The 13794-nt window shown below is 44.5% G+C and overlaps 1 protein-coding gene across 1 annotated transcript in view; it reads right to left on the bottom strand.

Moving 5' to 3' along the window:
* Positions 1-13794, bottom strand: part of LOC106805968 — a 44932-nt gene that overhangs the window by 1569 nt on the left and 29569 nt on the right. Inside the window, exons 4-11 of the mRNA XM_014807777.1 lie at positions 13502-13586; positions 11978-12122; positions 8728-8810; positions 7783-7988; positions 6997-7191; positions 5742-5882; positions 4969-5326; positions 4317-4838 (exon numbers count right to left, since the gene is read on the bottom strand). Of these exons, the coding sequence (XP_014663263.1) occupies positions 4317-4838; positions 4969-5326; positions 5742-5882; positions 6997-7191; positions 7783-7988; positions 8728-8810; positions 11978-12122; positions 13502-13586 (1735 nt within the window). The remainder of the gene's footprint in view (positions 1-4316; positions 4839-4968; positions 5327-5741; positions 5883-6996; positions 7192-7782; positions 7989-8727; positions 8811-11977; positions 12123-13501; positions 13587-13794) is intronic.

The following is a 13794-nucleotide window of genomic DNA, read 5'->3' as shown; positions in this document are numbered from 1 at the left end:
ATGGCTTTTCAGAGAGCGTACACAGTTTAGCGTTACTATAGTAATAATACATGTATTAAAACACAGGTAAGAATTGCAATTTCTCACAATTTCACGTGTTTTTGTATGTGTTGCCAACCATACTTTTTGGCTATTCTTTTTTTTCTATTCTTATTCTCAGTGCGCGGATATTTGTACAGGCCATCCCCCCCCTCCTTCAAGAGCGGCGGGGATGCATCCCCTATCCCCTCGGGGATTTACGCCCCTGATTATGAAGCAAATTCTTATCCAGCGTATTTTCAAGTTGCCTCGTTTCCATCAATACAGACATTAGCCCAATGATCGTGGGGCTATCGCCCGTCCCCGTTCTTGGCTTATTGAAGCCGATAATCGTCGGGACTGGAAGGCTTATATTCTAACCATTATTACTGTGGAGGATAACGCTGTGTGTGAGGCTATATGCTAACACAGCTATTTCGGGCAAACGTTACAAGGGCGCCAACTTGCAGCAGCAGCAGGCGTACAAAATGCAACGAATAGAAAAACATTGACGTGCATGCCACTGTTCCGACTTTTTGCCTACGCACTGCCCTCTTTTATCGTCGAACAGCTGGAAGTGGAACATACAGTAACATTTAGGAGACTGGGAAAAGGCTACGCGTAGGCAATGGGAGAAGACAGTTGGTAATAATACTACTCAACTACGTTATGTACGAGGCCAGGCACGGCTTCAAACGTCATTGGCGCTTTGCAGTCTTCAAACAGACGCGACATATAAAACTGAATTAACAATAATAGATACGCATTTTCGGTTTGACAAGTTTTGATTGATTCTCCACCATTTATTATTGAAATTTTACACTCCCAACTCGCTTTAAAATGTACGCTCTTTTTGCCGGGGGACCCACCATCCAATTGGCGATCCATATCCCGGCGCACACGTGAGTAATTTTACTCAAGTAAAATGATGCATTGCGTTCAAAATACTCACGTGTGCGTGCGGATTTTTCGTTCGAGGCCAGCAATCACGCACGCATCAAGAAACTCGGATATCAAACGGTTGATATTTTTTACTCATGCGTCAAACTACTCAACGTGTGCGCGCTAGCTGCGTAAATTTATTCAACAGCGCATGGGTTTAAACATAGAAATAATAGATAATCTATATTATCTATATAGGTTATCTATATTATCTATATAGGTTATCTATATTATTTCTATGGGTTTAAATCATTGTGCGCCCAGTATTGGCTACGCAGTCACGTGATCTGCATTACACTTATACTCGAGTAATTTTACTCACGTGTGCGGCGAATGCTGAAAATATTACGCGTGAGTATTTTCCCCCGAGGCACAAAATTTGAATTTACGCTTATATTACACGCGCGACGCGTGCGCTCTGAAACCTATACCCGGTGTCGCGCACCCCGGTCGCGTGTGTGTTATGTGTGTTGTGTGTGGACTGTAAAACGACGTATTATAGCCGTATCTCCACATTTTGTGCTTGGGGGGAGTGAAAAAGTTGAGGCCTGCAAAACAAAGCCATTTGTCTGGCTAACTTTTTACCGTGCAACTGATGACGTGGGCGATACTATCCGCGAATGTGGGGAGGGTAATACTGCAGGAGAAGGGAGTGAGAGAGGGAGGAGTAAGGAATGAGAGAGAAAGGACGGGAGGGACGGGGGAGGGGAGAATTGCAGACGGAGATGTCACACGCATGCGCAGTCACACGCACGTAGGCGGCACAAACGGCACACACAGGCACGGATGCACAAATTCCTTCTAATTATAGTTACTTCTTTCGCCTTCTTTCTCGCCTCACCCTCTCCCTCTCCGTGACTCTCACCTTCACACGCACGCCAGCGCACGCCACGCGCGCAGTCTCTTCCCTTTGCAATATTCTCTTCACGCACGCACGCACGCACGCACGCCGTAACCTTTTGAGATATCCTCGTGACAGACAAACAAACCAACATACCAACAAACAAACGAACAGGGCGCGAAAACATAACCTCCTTGGCGGAGGTAACTAGACATGATGGTGGTTGGGGCAGAAGATTCTCTTCTCGTTTCTATTGAACGCGCATAGATCTCGCCGAAAAGAAGCCCGTCACATCGTGGACGAAACCTGATGTTAATTGGGGTAAACCGATATATCCATCTGAGTTATTCCATATGTGCGCAATTTTATAATTAGTTTTCACCACTAGATGGCGCTAGGATGCGTCAAAATTCAACATAGCATGTCCTAATGACATTGGATAGTGGCGCCACCAGCAAAAAGAGCGGTATATTTTAAAACGCGCTTGGACTTTCGTATTTATCGAAAACCAGTCTTCTTCTATAGAGACAACCATAAGGTGATTTACGACCACTAGCATATGACACCAGGTCAAAGACAGACACTGAGCACAGAGCAAAAAGTGAATCCAGAGATTTCGTATGGAAAGCGAAAACCCATTCAACCTCGATCGGTACACATTGCTGCCCAAAAAGAGCCAACGGATTTACCAGAGGATCCAATACCATTCATCGAGGCAGACATTTACAGAAGATAGCCAGTAATAGAGCCACCGTGCGTCTGGTAAAATCCCGGCAACCTCCACTGAGATATGCGGAGGCGATACTATCATATAATTTAACAGCTACTATGGGCAGTGGCATGTGTATGAAGCACATTAACTGTTAAAGGGTTCTTTTAAATAAGTACATTTAAGTATTAATTAACAGCCAGAGAGACATGATACAAGATTGCGTGCAGCTTTGCTGTTGATCCTAAACGCTGCGCGCGGATGAGATGTGCACGCGACCGCGGCGGGGATGTTTCAAGTATGAAGCGCTGTCCGCCAGTGGAGACGTGCGCCAAATTCGAGGCCCGGCGCACGTCTCCACAGCGGTCAGCGGATGTCTGTAGTTTTAGAAGATGACAATGATTATATATGGACGATATTCTAGGAATTGGAGATTAGAAAACAGTAACAAAAATCGCTCAGTCATGCTCCAGATTAGCTGAATCAAAAAACATTAGAATTTAATATGAACAAAACAAATACAATGGTTATAAAATTCACCAACAAAGAAAGGATAGAGAAGGAGATATTAATAGGCAACCAAGTAATAAAAAAATCACCAATATTCATACCTAGGGGATTTAATTAATGATATAGGAGGTTATAACGATATGATAAGAGTCTGAACTGAAAAATGTAGGTTCATGATGAGGGAAATGGCAGAAGAGCCAAAATTATGGAAATCATACTATAGAAGCAATTAGAGTGAAATTATACGAATGCACACTTTTTACCTTCCTTCCTAAATAACAGTGAAACATGGACTTAAGGAAGAAGTAAAAATGTTGGAGGATTTCCAAAATGAGTGCCTGCCGCAAAATAATAATCACGCAGAAAACGCAGAAAAATCTACCGAAAGGCCATTGAAAGACGATGAAAACTCCAAGGAAAGATACGGAGAAATCAGTAAAAATAACATATAGTTTCTATACGTAAATCGTCGGTAAATACATTAAAAAATGCATTATTTTATTGAAAATCCCCATATTTACTTATATACTTATTATATTTACTTATAAAACATCCAAGAGATGACGCTGTGGCATGTAAACATTGCAAAATGCATTGGCCGGGCATTTAATCATTTACGAAAAGAAAAAACAGTAGGAACTGGTCACGTCGGTGACGCCCCATTCATGTCCATCAACGAAGAAGGCGGGGCTTATTCTGCTTACGGAGATGCGAAAATGCAACAGAAAGACGTAGCGCAGTGCGCTAAACAGCGTGTTATTTTCGTATTTGTGGCAAACTCTATCGTAGGAAACCGTTCTAACATAGCAGAATGCCCTAGTTCCTGAGATCGACGATTTGGTGCTCTAATGCTATTATACCTAGAAGTTATAATAGAGAGGTGCGGCGTAGACTGTGATTGGAAGACACAAAGTGTCAATCCTCGGCGGGCCTCGGCATCATGGCCGCATCACGTCAAGTAATTTCTCATCAAAAAGGAAGATTAGTTCGAATCAAGGACGTCCTCCATTCAACCGAGAACGTGAACGTGTTTATATAATTTACATAAGTTGTGTTGGGTATCAGTAATAATACAGTATGTTCATTATTTTCCCTTTTTTAACCTCAGTTTCGACGGTTCGGAATATTCACTCATCTGGAACTGGTCTGGTCCCATGCATTCCTAATTAGTGAGGTACAACCTGTACAAGAATTACTATCTAGTAAAACAACTAAAAATGTTTTCAGTGACCCAATTTGTAACAGGAAATCCTATAAGGGGCCTTACAACTTCCCCAACTCCAGAAGGATTCCTGCCATCAGGAACTGTCCGCTCCACTTTCTTCGGCATCCAGTTCCTGCTCATCGGTGATGGTACCTTGACCCCAGAATCCTGGGTCAAGGTCGTCAGCATCCGACTCCTCCGCGTGTTCCACTGCCCGCACTGGGATTGCTTTGCTTCCGGTGTGTGAATGCGTGTGCAATCGGCGGTCGTCCTGCCCACGTTGCGAGCTAGAACGCACGACCTTGTGGCCACTGTCACCATCTTTCTCACTGCCAGCTTGTACAGTGTCATTACCAGCTTGCACAGCGTCACTGCCAGCCCGCACAGTGTCACTGCCAGCTTGTACAGCGTCACTGCCAGCTTGCACAGTGTCACTGCCAGCTTGCACAGCGTCACTGCCAGCTTGTACAGCGTCACTGCCAGCTTGCACAGTGTCACTGCCAGCTTGCACAGCATCACTGCCAGCTTGCACAGTGTCACTGCCAGCTTGTACAGCGTCACTGCCAGCTTGCACAGTGTCACTGCCAGCTTGTACAGCGTCACTGCCAGCCTGCCTGCCATCACTGCCAGCCTGCCTGCCATCACTGCCAGCCTGCCTGCCATCATTGCCATCCTGCCCGACATTTTGACGTGTGCTTACCGCCTCCACACGCACGGCACGCATATGCGACGAATCATGCGAACACGGAGCTCGCATAGACGACCCCCGCGCAATAGCTGCGTGCGTGCTGCAGGCGCCGGCCCCATCGTCGGCGTTCGTCTCGGCGACGCGGTGACAGTCTATGGACGCCGCGACGGCGTCGACGAGTGCACAGAGCGTTTCGCCGATGGCGCGCTCCTCGCCGTCGTCCGACGAGGTGACTGCTGGCAAACTGCCAGATCGGGTGCTGTCAGCGGGAGCTGTGACGATGTCCGACGCGTCTGCTGCCGACAGTGCCACTGCGGGGTCACCTTCACGTTTGATTTGCCGTTCTTCTACTTTGGTCGGCGACGACACTTGGATTGTGCTCTCGGGTTTATTGCTCTCGACATTGTCGTCCACCTTGAATGAGTCGGAAATTAAATACATTAACTAGCAAGAAAAATGCGTTCAATCGAGTAGCACGTTCTATTTGTCAACTAGCATCGCAACCTCACAGGAGAAATAGCACCGAACTTCCAAAATATACACAACTAGACAGAGGGCACTCACGGAGATTGCATACCTCCGCGAGCATGTAACATGTATGTGCTCGCTGATGGCGGCTGCTGACTGACTCGCCTGCTGCTGACTCGCCGCTCACTGGTGGCTGCTGCTGACTCGCCACTCGCTGACTTGACGCGCTATCGATCGCGCAGTGGCTACACACACACACACGAGCGATTGCATGACCTCCGTTTGCGCGGAGGTAACAATGCACAACACAATAACATGCGCTGACACAACACCCACACGGCCACACATAACAGCTACCCACCTGCTCGCCATCGTCTTCACTCTGATCCGTCAATTCACCCTCTTCTGGTTCACTGTCCACTCCACGCTTATACCGGGTAACGACGGGAGCTGGAGGCGACAATGGCTTCGCGATCACCTCATCTTCTTCCTGCGTGCGTGCCTGTAACAGCCAGAGGGTTAAGAAAAGCAGTGTCACCTGAAGGGATCAGTAGGAGGCAATTTGTAAGGTAGTCAGGTCACATTCAACGTGCAAGAATGTTGACAGTATTACCTCGTGCATCCAACTTAATTGGCATTTACGTGCTCGTTAATCGAGTTGTGTATCTTTTGAACATATACAGGATTTGAAATATTGCTCTTTTACTATAATCCTCGGATGCATTTCCTTCCTTTTTTTAGCAAATCTACTTTAATTGAATGAATGCAAATTATTTTTACTGGCACACGTACATGGCTATTCCTAATCCTGTTGTAGTGAAGCAATAATTAAGTGATTAGAAGGTGGACGCATGGCGGTCGCAGGGACACGCCTCAGGCACTTTTGGTCACTCGCCTCGTTATAGGTAGTTCGATACTGGTACCGCCAAGTACGAGATTCCGGGTAGAACAAAAGACACCCTCCCTCCCCCTCTCGTTAAAAAGAGCGACAGTAGCCATTTTCAGACCAAGGCGTGGCCTTGTTTCGTAGACTCATTAACCTGAAAGGTTTTAACTCGTAGCACTAGTAAGATCATGTGGTGTCCGAAACGTAGCATAAATAGCAAGCTTTTCTAACAGAGAGACAGAACCACCTGTCGATCTGTGAGTATGTAGTGTCAAGCGCTTGGTCAGCGCATGACCGTTCTTGTATGTGTATATGTTTGTAGTTTAGGTCTTACCGTATTCGTGTTACAGTATGCGTCTTAAACGTATGTCTTAAAACTTCTTTTAAGACTGGTACTTGTATGTGCATGTGTAAACTCCTTTTAGAGATCTTGCATTACATATGTAACTAATAACTTGTCTCTGTAAGTTTGTGTAAGAATTAAATAGACATGTGTTTGTACGTTATACTTCCGTGTCTGTCTACGATCTCGTGCCTACCTCAGGGTACACATAAGTGCCCGTACCAAGCTAGAACCTGGGTACAACATCACATGGTATACACTATACGACACGAGCCACTCACGAGAGTACACACATATGTACGAATCTTTTCATCATTACACTGTTCAGGATTGTAGAAAGCATCACTAGGTCACCTGAACACCAACAACTGACACTATCCAACACACCTGGCATTGATCATCGATTCTATAAGCTATATCCTCCTGCTCTTCATCCTCATCCCACTCCTCCTGCTCCACCTCTTCTTCGACCTTCTGCTCCTGTGGTTGCGACTGTGGAGTGCCTGACTGTCTCACTTGAGCATTCAGCATGGCCTTGATAGCACGCGCGCGCATTTCAAGTTCCAGTATCTCCATCTGATTCTGCATAGACAGTTTCATCATTATAGTATCATCTCATCACAACAAATAATGTAAGGGGCTTCTTTTTTTGTCTTTACATTTTTCTTTTTTTCTTCTTATCTCATTATTAGTGATAGATTTGCAGCAGTAAAATCCATAGTTAAACTGCCAAAATTTCACTCAGCCTTCTCAGCACATGTGCACAGCTGGTGGTATTGTAAATGCTGAAAATAATATTTGTATTGATTTATTGGAATTTTCAGGTGAAAACATGGTTGTAATTAACGACAATTCATTTTCCTTCCTGAAAGAAAACTGGTCGGAAATAAACATACATAAACACTATTTGAAATAACTGAATTACTAATATATCTACAGTTTTGAAATGGATCCTTAGGAAATACCACCGGCCATGAAAGCGACATCTTTCGAGATAGTAGTAAATATTTAAAGAAAACAAAACTCAAAACTTGTAGAACATCGCTAATTATTCATTGCCACATGGCGTAAACAATTTTCACTAAAGCCCTGTGGGCTACTCCAGTGAAACGACACCTCAGAACGACTGCGCAGTTCTGTTCAAAATACGTCGATAACTGAGCAAGGTTTTACCTTTGTGAAGGAAGACAAGGCTGCATGTCCGAGCGAGGCATCCTCGGTTGTCGGAGGAGCCGTCGTCGGGAGGTGACGCGGGATGCGCTCCTCCTCCTGGTGATGTGAAGGGATCTCCTTCTCTGGCTTGACATCTAGTTTCTCGACTTCAGCTTCTTTAGGTGTGTCCGCATTCAACTCAACATCTTTGGCCGCAACACTGCGGTCTAAAACATTACATTGTGGTTCCAAGAACTAGCAAAACAGAATTGACAAACACACCAATATAATAGCATGAAGAGGTAGATTCATAGCACATAATTAGTGTTAATAATTTTCTAGTATTTCAAGTTAATGATGCTGATAGATTTGCTAAATATCTAGCAAAAAGAAAACAAGTGAAAAACAATCAAATGCAAATTGGATTGCTCACACCAGTGCTTATTGCAGTGAAAAATTTGCAAGAGCTTTTTTATTCACACCACACACTCAATACATGGCATGAATACAAGGCATGAATCTGTATGCTATTTGTTATCACTCAGTCTCCTATAACAATTATCTACCCTTGATACTACTTGATAGACTTTCTTTTTAGAGACAAAAAGTCCATAATAAATAGATATATATATCATAGACGGATTGTTGGAGATGACCTATTTTACTAATAGAGGGCGACACAATGATGATAGAAGCACTAGTGAAGTCTTTAGTATGATGTTATATTCCAAAGCTTCTGATTGCCATTTACACTGATGTAGGTTATGCAGCTGCTGGCATTAGAATGCTGTGGTGATTGTATTACGTTCTATCAAGGTTACAAATCTAGTATTCGCACATATAATTTCGCAACAGAAATATAATGTGAGCCTCCCATGTGTCACATCCTAGCATAATGGCTGAAACTTTCATGTTATTGTATCTACAGGCACAGTCATGTCTATTACATGAAATCAATATTCATACCCATCTCTTCATCATAGAGACTTCCAACTTCATCCTGGTCTGGGTTGAGTTCTAGCTGATCATTGTCATTAGTAGTACTTAACCTGTCGATAAAATACAATGCAATTAAAAAATAAAATGATAATAACAGTACTTGAGCTTTCAGCATTACATTTAGTAAAACAGCATTTTATTACTGTTTTGAAAGACCAATTTTTGCTGCTCACTATTAACGAGAAATTCACTATTAACAAATTACATGTGCTTGTTATGCATGATGTTTGTGCTTGTTCTGCATCCTGCAACAAGCATGAAAGTTGCAGTTGTTTGGAATATTTATCACATAAATGATCACGTGAATACCAGGTATTAAACGTGTTAAAATAAGCAGCAGAGGTGCAACTCATATACCATCAACATGAGAGGCAACATAAGAAACAAATGTCAGGCATTAATATAAATAACTTTATCAATATTAACATGAAAATATTAATTTACTTCTTAGGCATATACACTACTATCAGTCACGAGGCAGCATTCCGACCATTCCGAACATGCCATTTCAGATTACTACACGCAACGAGTCCATATTGTGAATATAACAGGAACCTTTTTTTCTTATTCTTGTTATCACAACAGAGATGAACACCCACAGAAGCTTGTTTTGTTTTGTTGGTTCATATGTATGACGCTGATTCCTAATTATTAAGTGTATTAGACGTTTCTTGCTCCATCAACGTGCGCACCTACTGCTGCTCGACGTTGTGTCATTATCATAGTGCTCGCTATCTAATCATTGCACATAAAACGAATGCCCAGCACAGACACCATTAGCTCCTTCATTACCAATGCTCCAGCTACTTTAGCTCCTCATGCTACCTCCTGCAATGCTCCTACTACTTCCTGCTACCTCCTGCAATGCTCCTGCTACTTCCTGCAATGTCCTGCAATGTTCGCTGCTACTCCTGCAAATGTCTCCTTGCAATGTTCCATGCTGCTACTTCCTGCAATGTTCCTGCTCTGCATCGGCTGTTCTCTACTCCGCAATGTTCGCTGCACTGTTCCTGCTACTTCTGCTACTTACTGCAATGTTTCCTGCTACTTCTGCAATGTTTCCTTGCTACTTCCTTCAATGTTCCTGCTACTTCCTGCAATGTTCTCTGCTACTTCCTGCAAGTTCCTGCAATGTCGCTCTGCTACTTCCTCAATGTTCCTGGCTTACTTCCTGCAATGCCTGCTGCTACTTCCTTCAATCGTTCCTGCTACTTCCTGCAATGTTTCCTGCTACTTCCAGCAATGTTCCATGGCTACTTCTGCAATTTCCTGCTACTTCACTTCAATGTTTCCTGCTACTTCTGCAATGTTCCTGCTACTTCCTGCAATGTTCCTGCTACTTCCTGCAATGTTCCTGCTAACTTCCTGCAATGTCCTGCTACTTCCTGCAATGCTCCTGCTACTTCTCCTTCAATGTTGCCTGCAATTCCTGGCAATGTTCCTGCTACTTCCTGCTTGTTCCTGCTAGCTTCGCTGGCAATGTTCTGGCTAACTTCACTTCAATGTTCCATGCTACTCAGCTTCCTGGCCAATGTTTCCTGCAGATGTTCCTGCTACTGTCCTGCTACTTCTGCAATGTTTCCTGCTACTTCTGGCAATGTTCCTGCTACTTCTTCAATGTCCGCTACTTCCTGTTGCAATGTTGCTGCTACTTGTCTGGCAATGTTTCGCTGCTACTCTCCTGGCAAATGTTCCTGCTACTTCCTGCAATGCTGCGCTGCTAGCTTCCTTCAAATGTCTCTGCTACTTCCTGGCATGTTCCTGCTACTTCCTGCCAATGTTCGCTGCTACTCCTGGCAATGTTCGCTGCTACTTCGCTGCTACTTCCTTCAATGTTCCTGCTACTGTCCTGCAATGTTCCTGCTAACTTGTCTCCTGCAATGTTTCCTGCTACTTCCTGCAATGTTCCTGTTACTTCCTTCAATGTTCGCTGCTCCTCCTGCAATGTTCCTGCTACTTGCCGCTGCAATGTTCGCTGCGACTTCCTGCAACTGTCCTGCTACTTCCTTCAATGTCCTGCTTCCTGCCTGTCCTGACTTCTAGCAATGTTCGCTGGCTACTTCCTGCAATGTTCCTGCTACTTGCCTGTCAATGTTTCCTGCTATTCTGGCCTTCAATGTTCCTGCTACTTCCTGCAATGTTCCTGCTACTCCTGGCAATGTTCCTGCACTTCCTGCATGTTCTGCACTGCTGTTGCTACATTCCTTCGAATGCTGCCTGCTACTGTCCTGCAATGTTCCTGCTACTTCCTGGCATATGCTCCGCTACTTCGCTGGCAATGTTCGCTGCTTACTTCCTGCCAATGTTTCCTGGCTACTTCCTGAGATGCTCCTGCTACTTCCTGCAATGTTCCTGCTACTTCCTGCAATGTTCCTGCTACTTCCTGCAATGTTCCTGCTACTTCCTGCAATGTTCCTGCTGAGCTTGCCTGCAATGTTCCCTGCTACTTCCTGGCATACTCCGAATACTCTCAATACTCTACAATACTTCTAGGCAATACGTACTTTCCTGCAATACTCCTGCTACTTCCTGCAATAGCTCCTCAATACTTGCCTCTCACTTCCTGCAATGTTCTGCTACTTCCTGGAATACTCTCCAATACTCCTACTACTCATGGCAATGTTCGGCTGCTACTTCCTGCAAATGTTGCCTGCTTCTTCCTGCAATCTCCTGCAATGTTACTCGCTACTCCTGCAATCCTGCAATGCTTCTCCTGCTATCCTGCAATGCTTCTCCTGCATCCTGGCAATGCTGCCGCTGCTACTCGCTGGCAATGCTCCTGCTACTTCCTGCAATGCTCCGCCTCCGGCTCTCCTGCCCTCGGCAAGCTCCTGCTATTCCTTGGCCACTCCCTGCAATGCTCCTGCTGAGCTTCCTGCAATTCTCCTGCTACTTCCTGCAATGCTCGCTACCTCCTCCTGCACTGCTCCTCACTGCTACCATTAGCTCCTCAACTTTTCGATGCATTCAACCCCCCCCACCTCAACCCCACACACACACCACACATCAACGACACACACGCCGCTCAGGGAACAAAATTACTTTCTTTTTACGGAGCGTCTTTTTGCCAAGTTTGTGAAAAAATAGCTCTCGTCAAAAATTTCACGGGAGCTATTTTGAGCCTCACGGGAGCTATTTCGGAGGTGTGAAGAGCGAATCGCTCATCGCTCCCGTGTTTTTTACCCTGCACGCTTCGCGTGAATCGCTCGCCACGTACTTTTTCTCGGCGCTGTGCGGTTCGTCGAGCAGTGACGACGTGGAGTCAGCGGGCTGCACGCTGTCCTGCTCCTGGCCAAGCTCCTTCACGTCCTCGTCGTCACCGTCGTCCGTTCCCGATGACGATATGTCGTCTGCGTTCTCTCCTATTGATGGGGGAGGGGGGAAACAACAGACGGAGCGTTCACGTCGCGGCCCCTGTCAGGTTTCCCACCTGCGAATCCTTCTATACCACACTACAATACTACTGCTGCTGCTGATGATGATGCTGCTGCTACTGCTGCTGCTGCTGCTGCTGATGATGATGATGATGATGCTGCTGCTGCTGCTGCTGCTGCTGCTGCTGCTGCTGCTGCTACTGCTACTGCTACTACTACTGCTAAGTCAATTATGTAAAATAGCAGTGGCAACTGGCATAAAGCGATGCGATGCAGCAGCAGGAAATAAAATGTGTGCTTTTGTTTAATGTGTTGTAGCTGGAAATGATGCTTGAATGATGCTCGTAGCTATGGATACTTACTAGCTGTTGCATAAAATGTTTTCTATCACGTAAACTAATGTGTACAGTAATACCTCAAGTTACGTTAACTATGCTTATGTAGTTTCGCCCATACCATATTTGTCATTTATGAACACTATAATATAACTTGCGATAGAAAACGAAAATTTGCTATTACATAATCTTTTACGAAATAATGACCAAGATTTCCTACCCAGAATAAAGCCTTTCTATGCTTAATCGCTGTTATTAAAATTAATGTCATACATATGTAACCAGCTACTAACATGCTAAGTGGACCAGCATTTAAATGTGCCACCACCGATTAGACTGACTAGACATAAACCTACAGGTAAGGTAACCTAGGGTAACACCTACACACTCCATATGTATGAAATGTGAGTTTTTACCTAGAATCGGTGACCTGTCAACAGCGTATTTCTCGCTCAGTGTAGTATCTCTTATTGTAAACAACTCCCTATACTGTGTTATATGATTAAATAATCAATATCTCTATGAACGCGTGTACTTGCACACATAACTGTACTTGTATTAGGGGAGATCAGGGGATTAGCCACTTAATTCTTTTGGCCGAAAAACGTAGCGCAGAAACGTATCAATTATTATTTAATGGCGAGTCAACGGGAGAGCGTATTTAAATTACAGAATTTTGCGTTACGAACCTTTTATCTGCAGCTCCCTGCAGCTCCATGAACAAAACACAGAATCCTGATCAAGTTGGCTACGATTGCATTTAGCACTCTGACGTTACCGGACGAACCACAGGCACTTGGAGCATCTCAATAACGAAAAATAATGCTAAATAAACACGAAATGTATTTACAACCAAAGTCTTAATGTTTCTCTACTCTCTTTTGCCTATTATTGCCGATAATTACGTGCAGCAGCGTGAGTGCGGTGTACGTGTGTGTTGCAGAGGAGCATTTGAACGGCATTTACAGGAAATTATCGGCAATAATAGGCGAAAGAGAGTAGAGAAACATTCTTCATCTGGTGCCCACGTACCTTTCAATATACACAGAATTCGCTTTTTTGACATCATATCCAGCTGATCATTGCACAACTGCTTCAGTTTGTCACCGGGTATGTCCTAAAGAAAAGGAAAATACGTGTTAAATAGCTAAATGGATTGCACGCGTATATACCTAAACTGTCAGGAGTAACATATGGCGTTCATCTGTGAATAGCACGCTTTTTAACCATTATATACATACGATCCAGAGAGACATGATACAAGATTGCGTGGCACCGCTTTGCTGTTGATCCTAAGCGCTGCGTGAGCATGAGACGCGCATTTC

Source organism: Priapulus caudatus, unplaced genomic scaffold, assembly GCF_000485595.1.
Source record: "Priapulus caudatus unplaced genomic scaffold, Priapulus_caudatus-5.0.1 Scaffold135, whole genome shotgun sequence".
Lineage (NCBI taxonomy): Eukaryota > Metazoa > Priapulida > Priapulimorpha > Priapulimorphida > Priapulidae > Priapulus > Priapulus caudatus.
The sequence above is the reverse complement of the archived record's forward strand: the minus strand, read 5'-3'. Positions and strand labels throughout refer to the sequence as shown.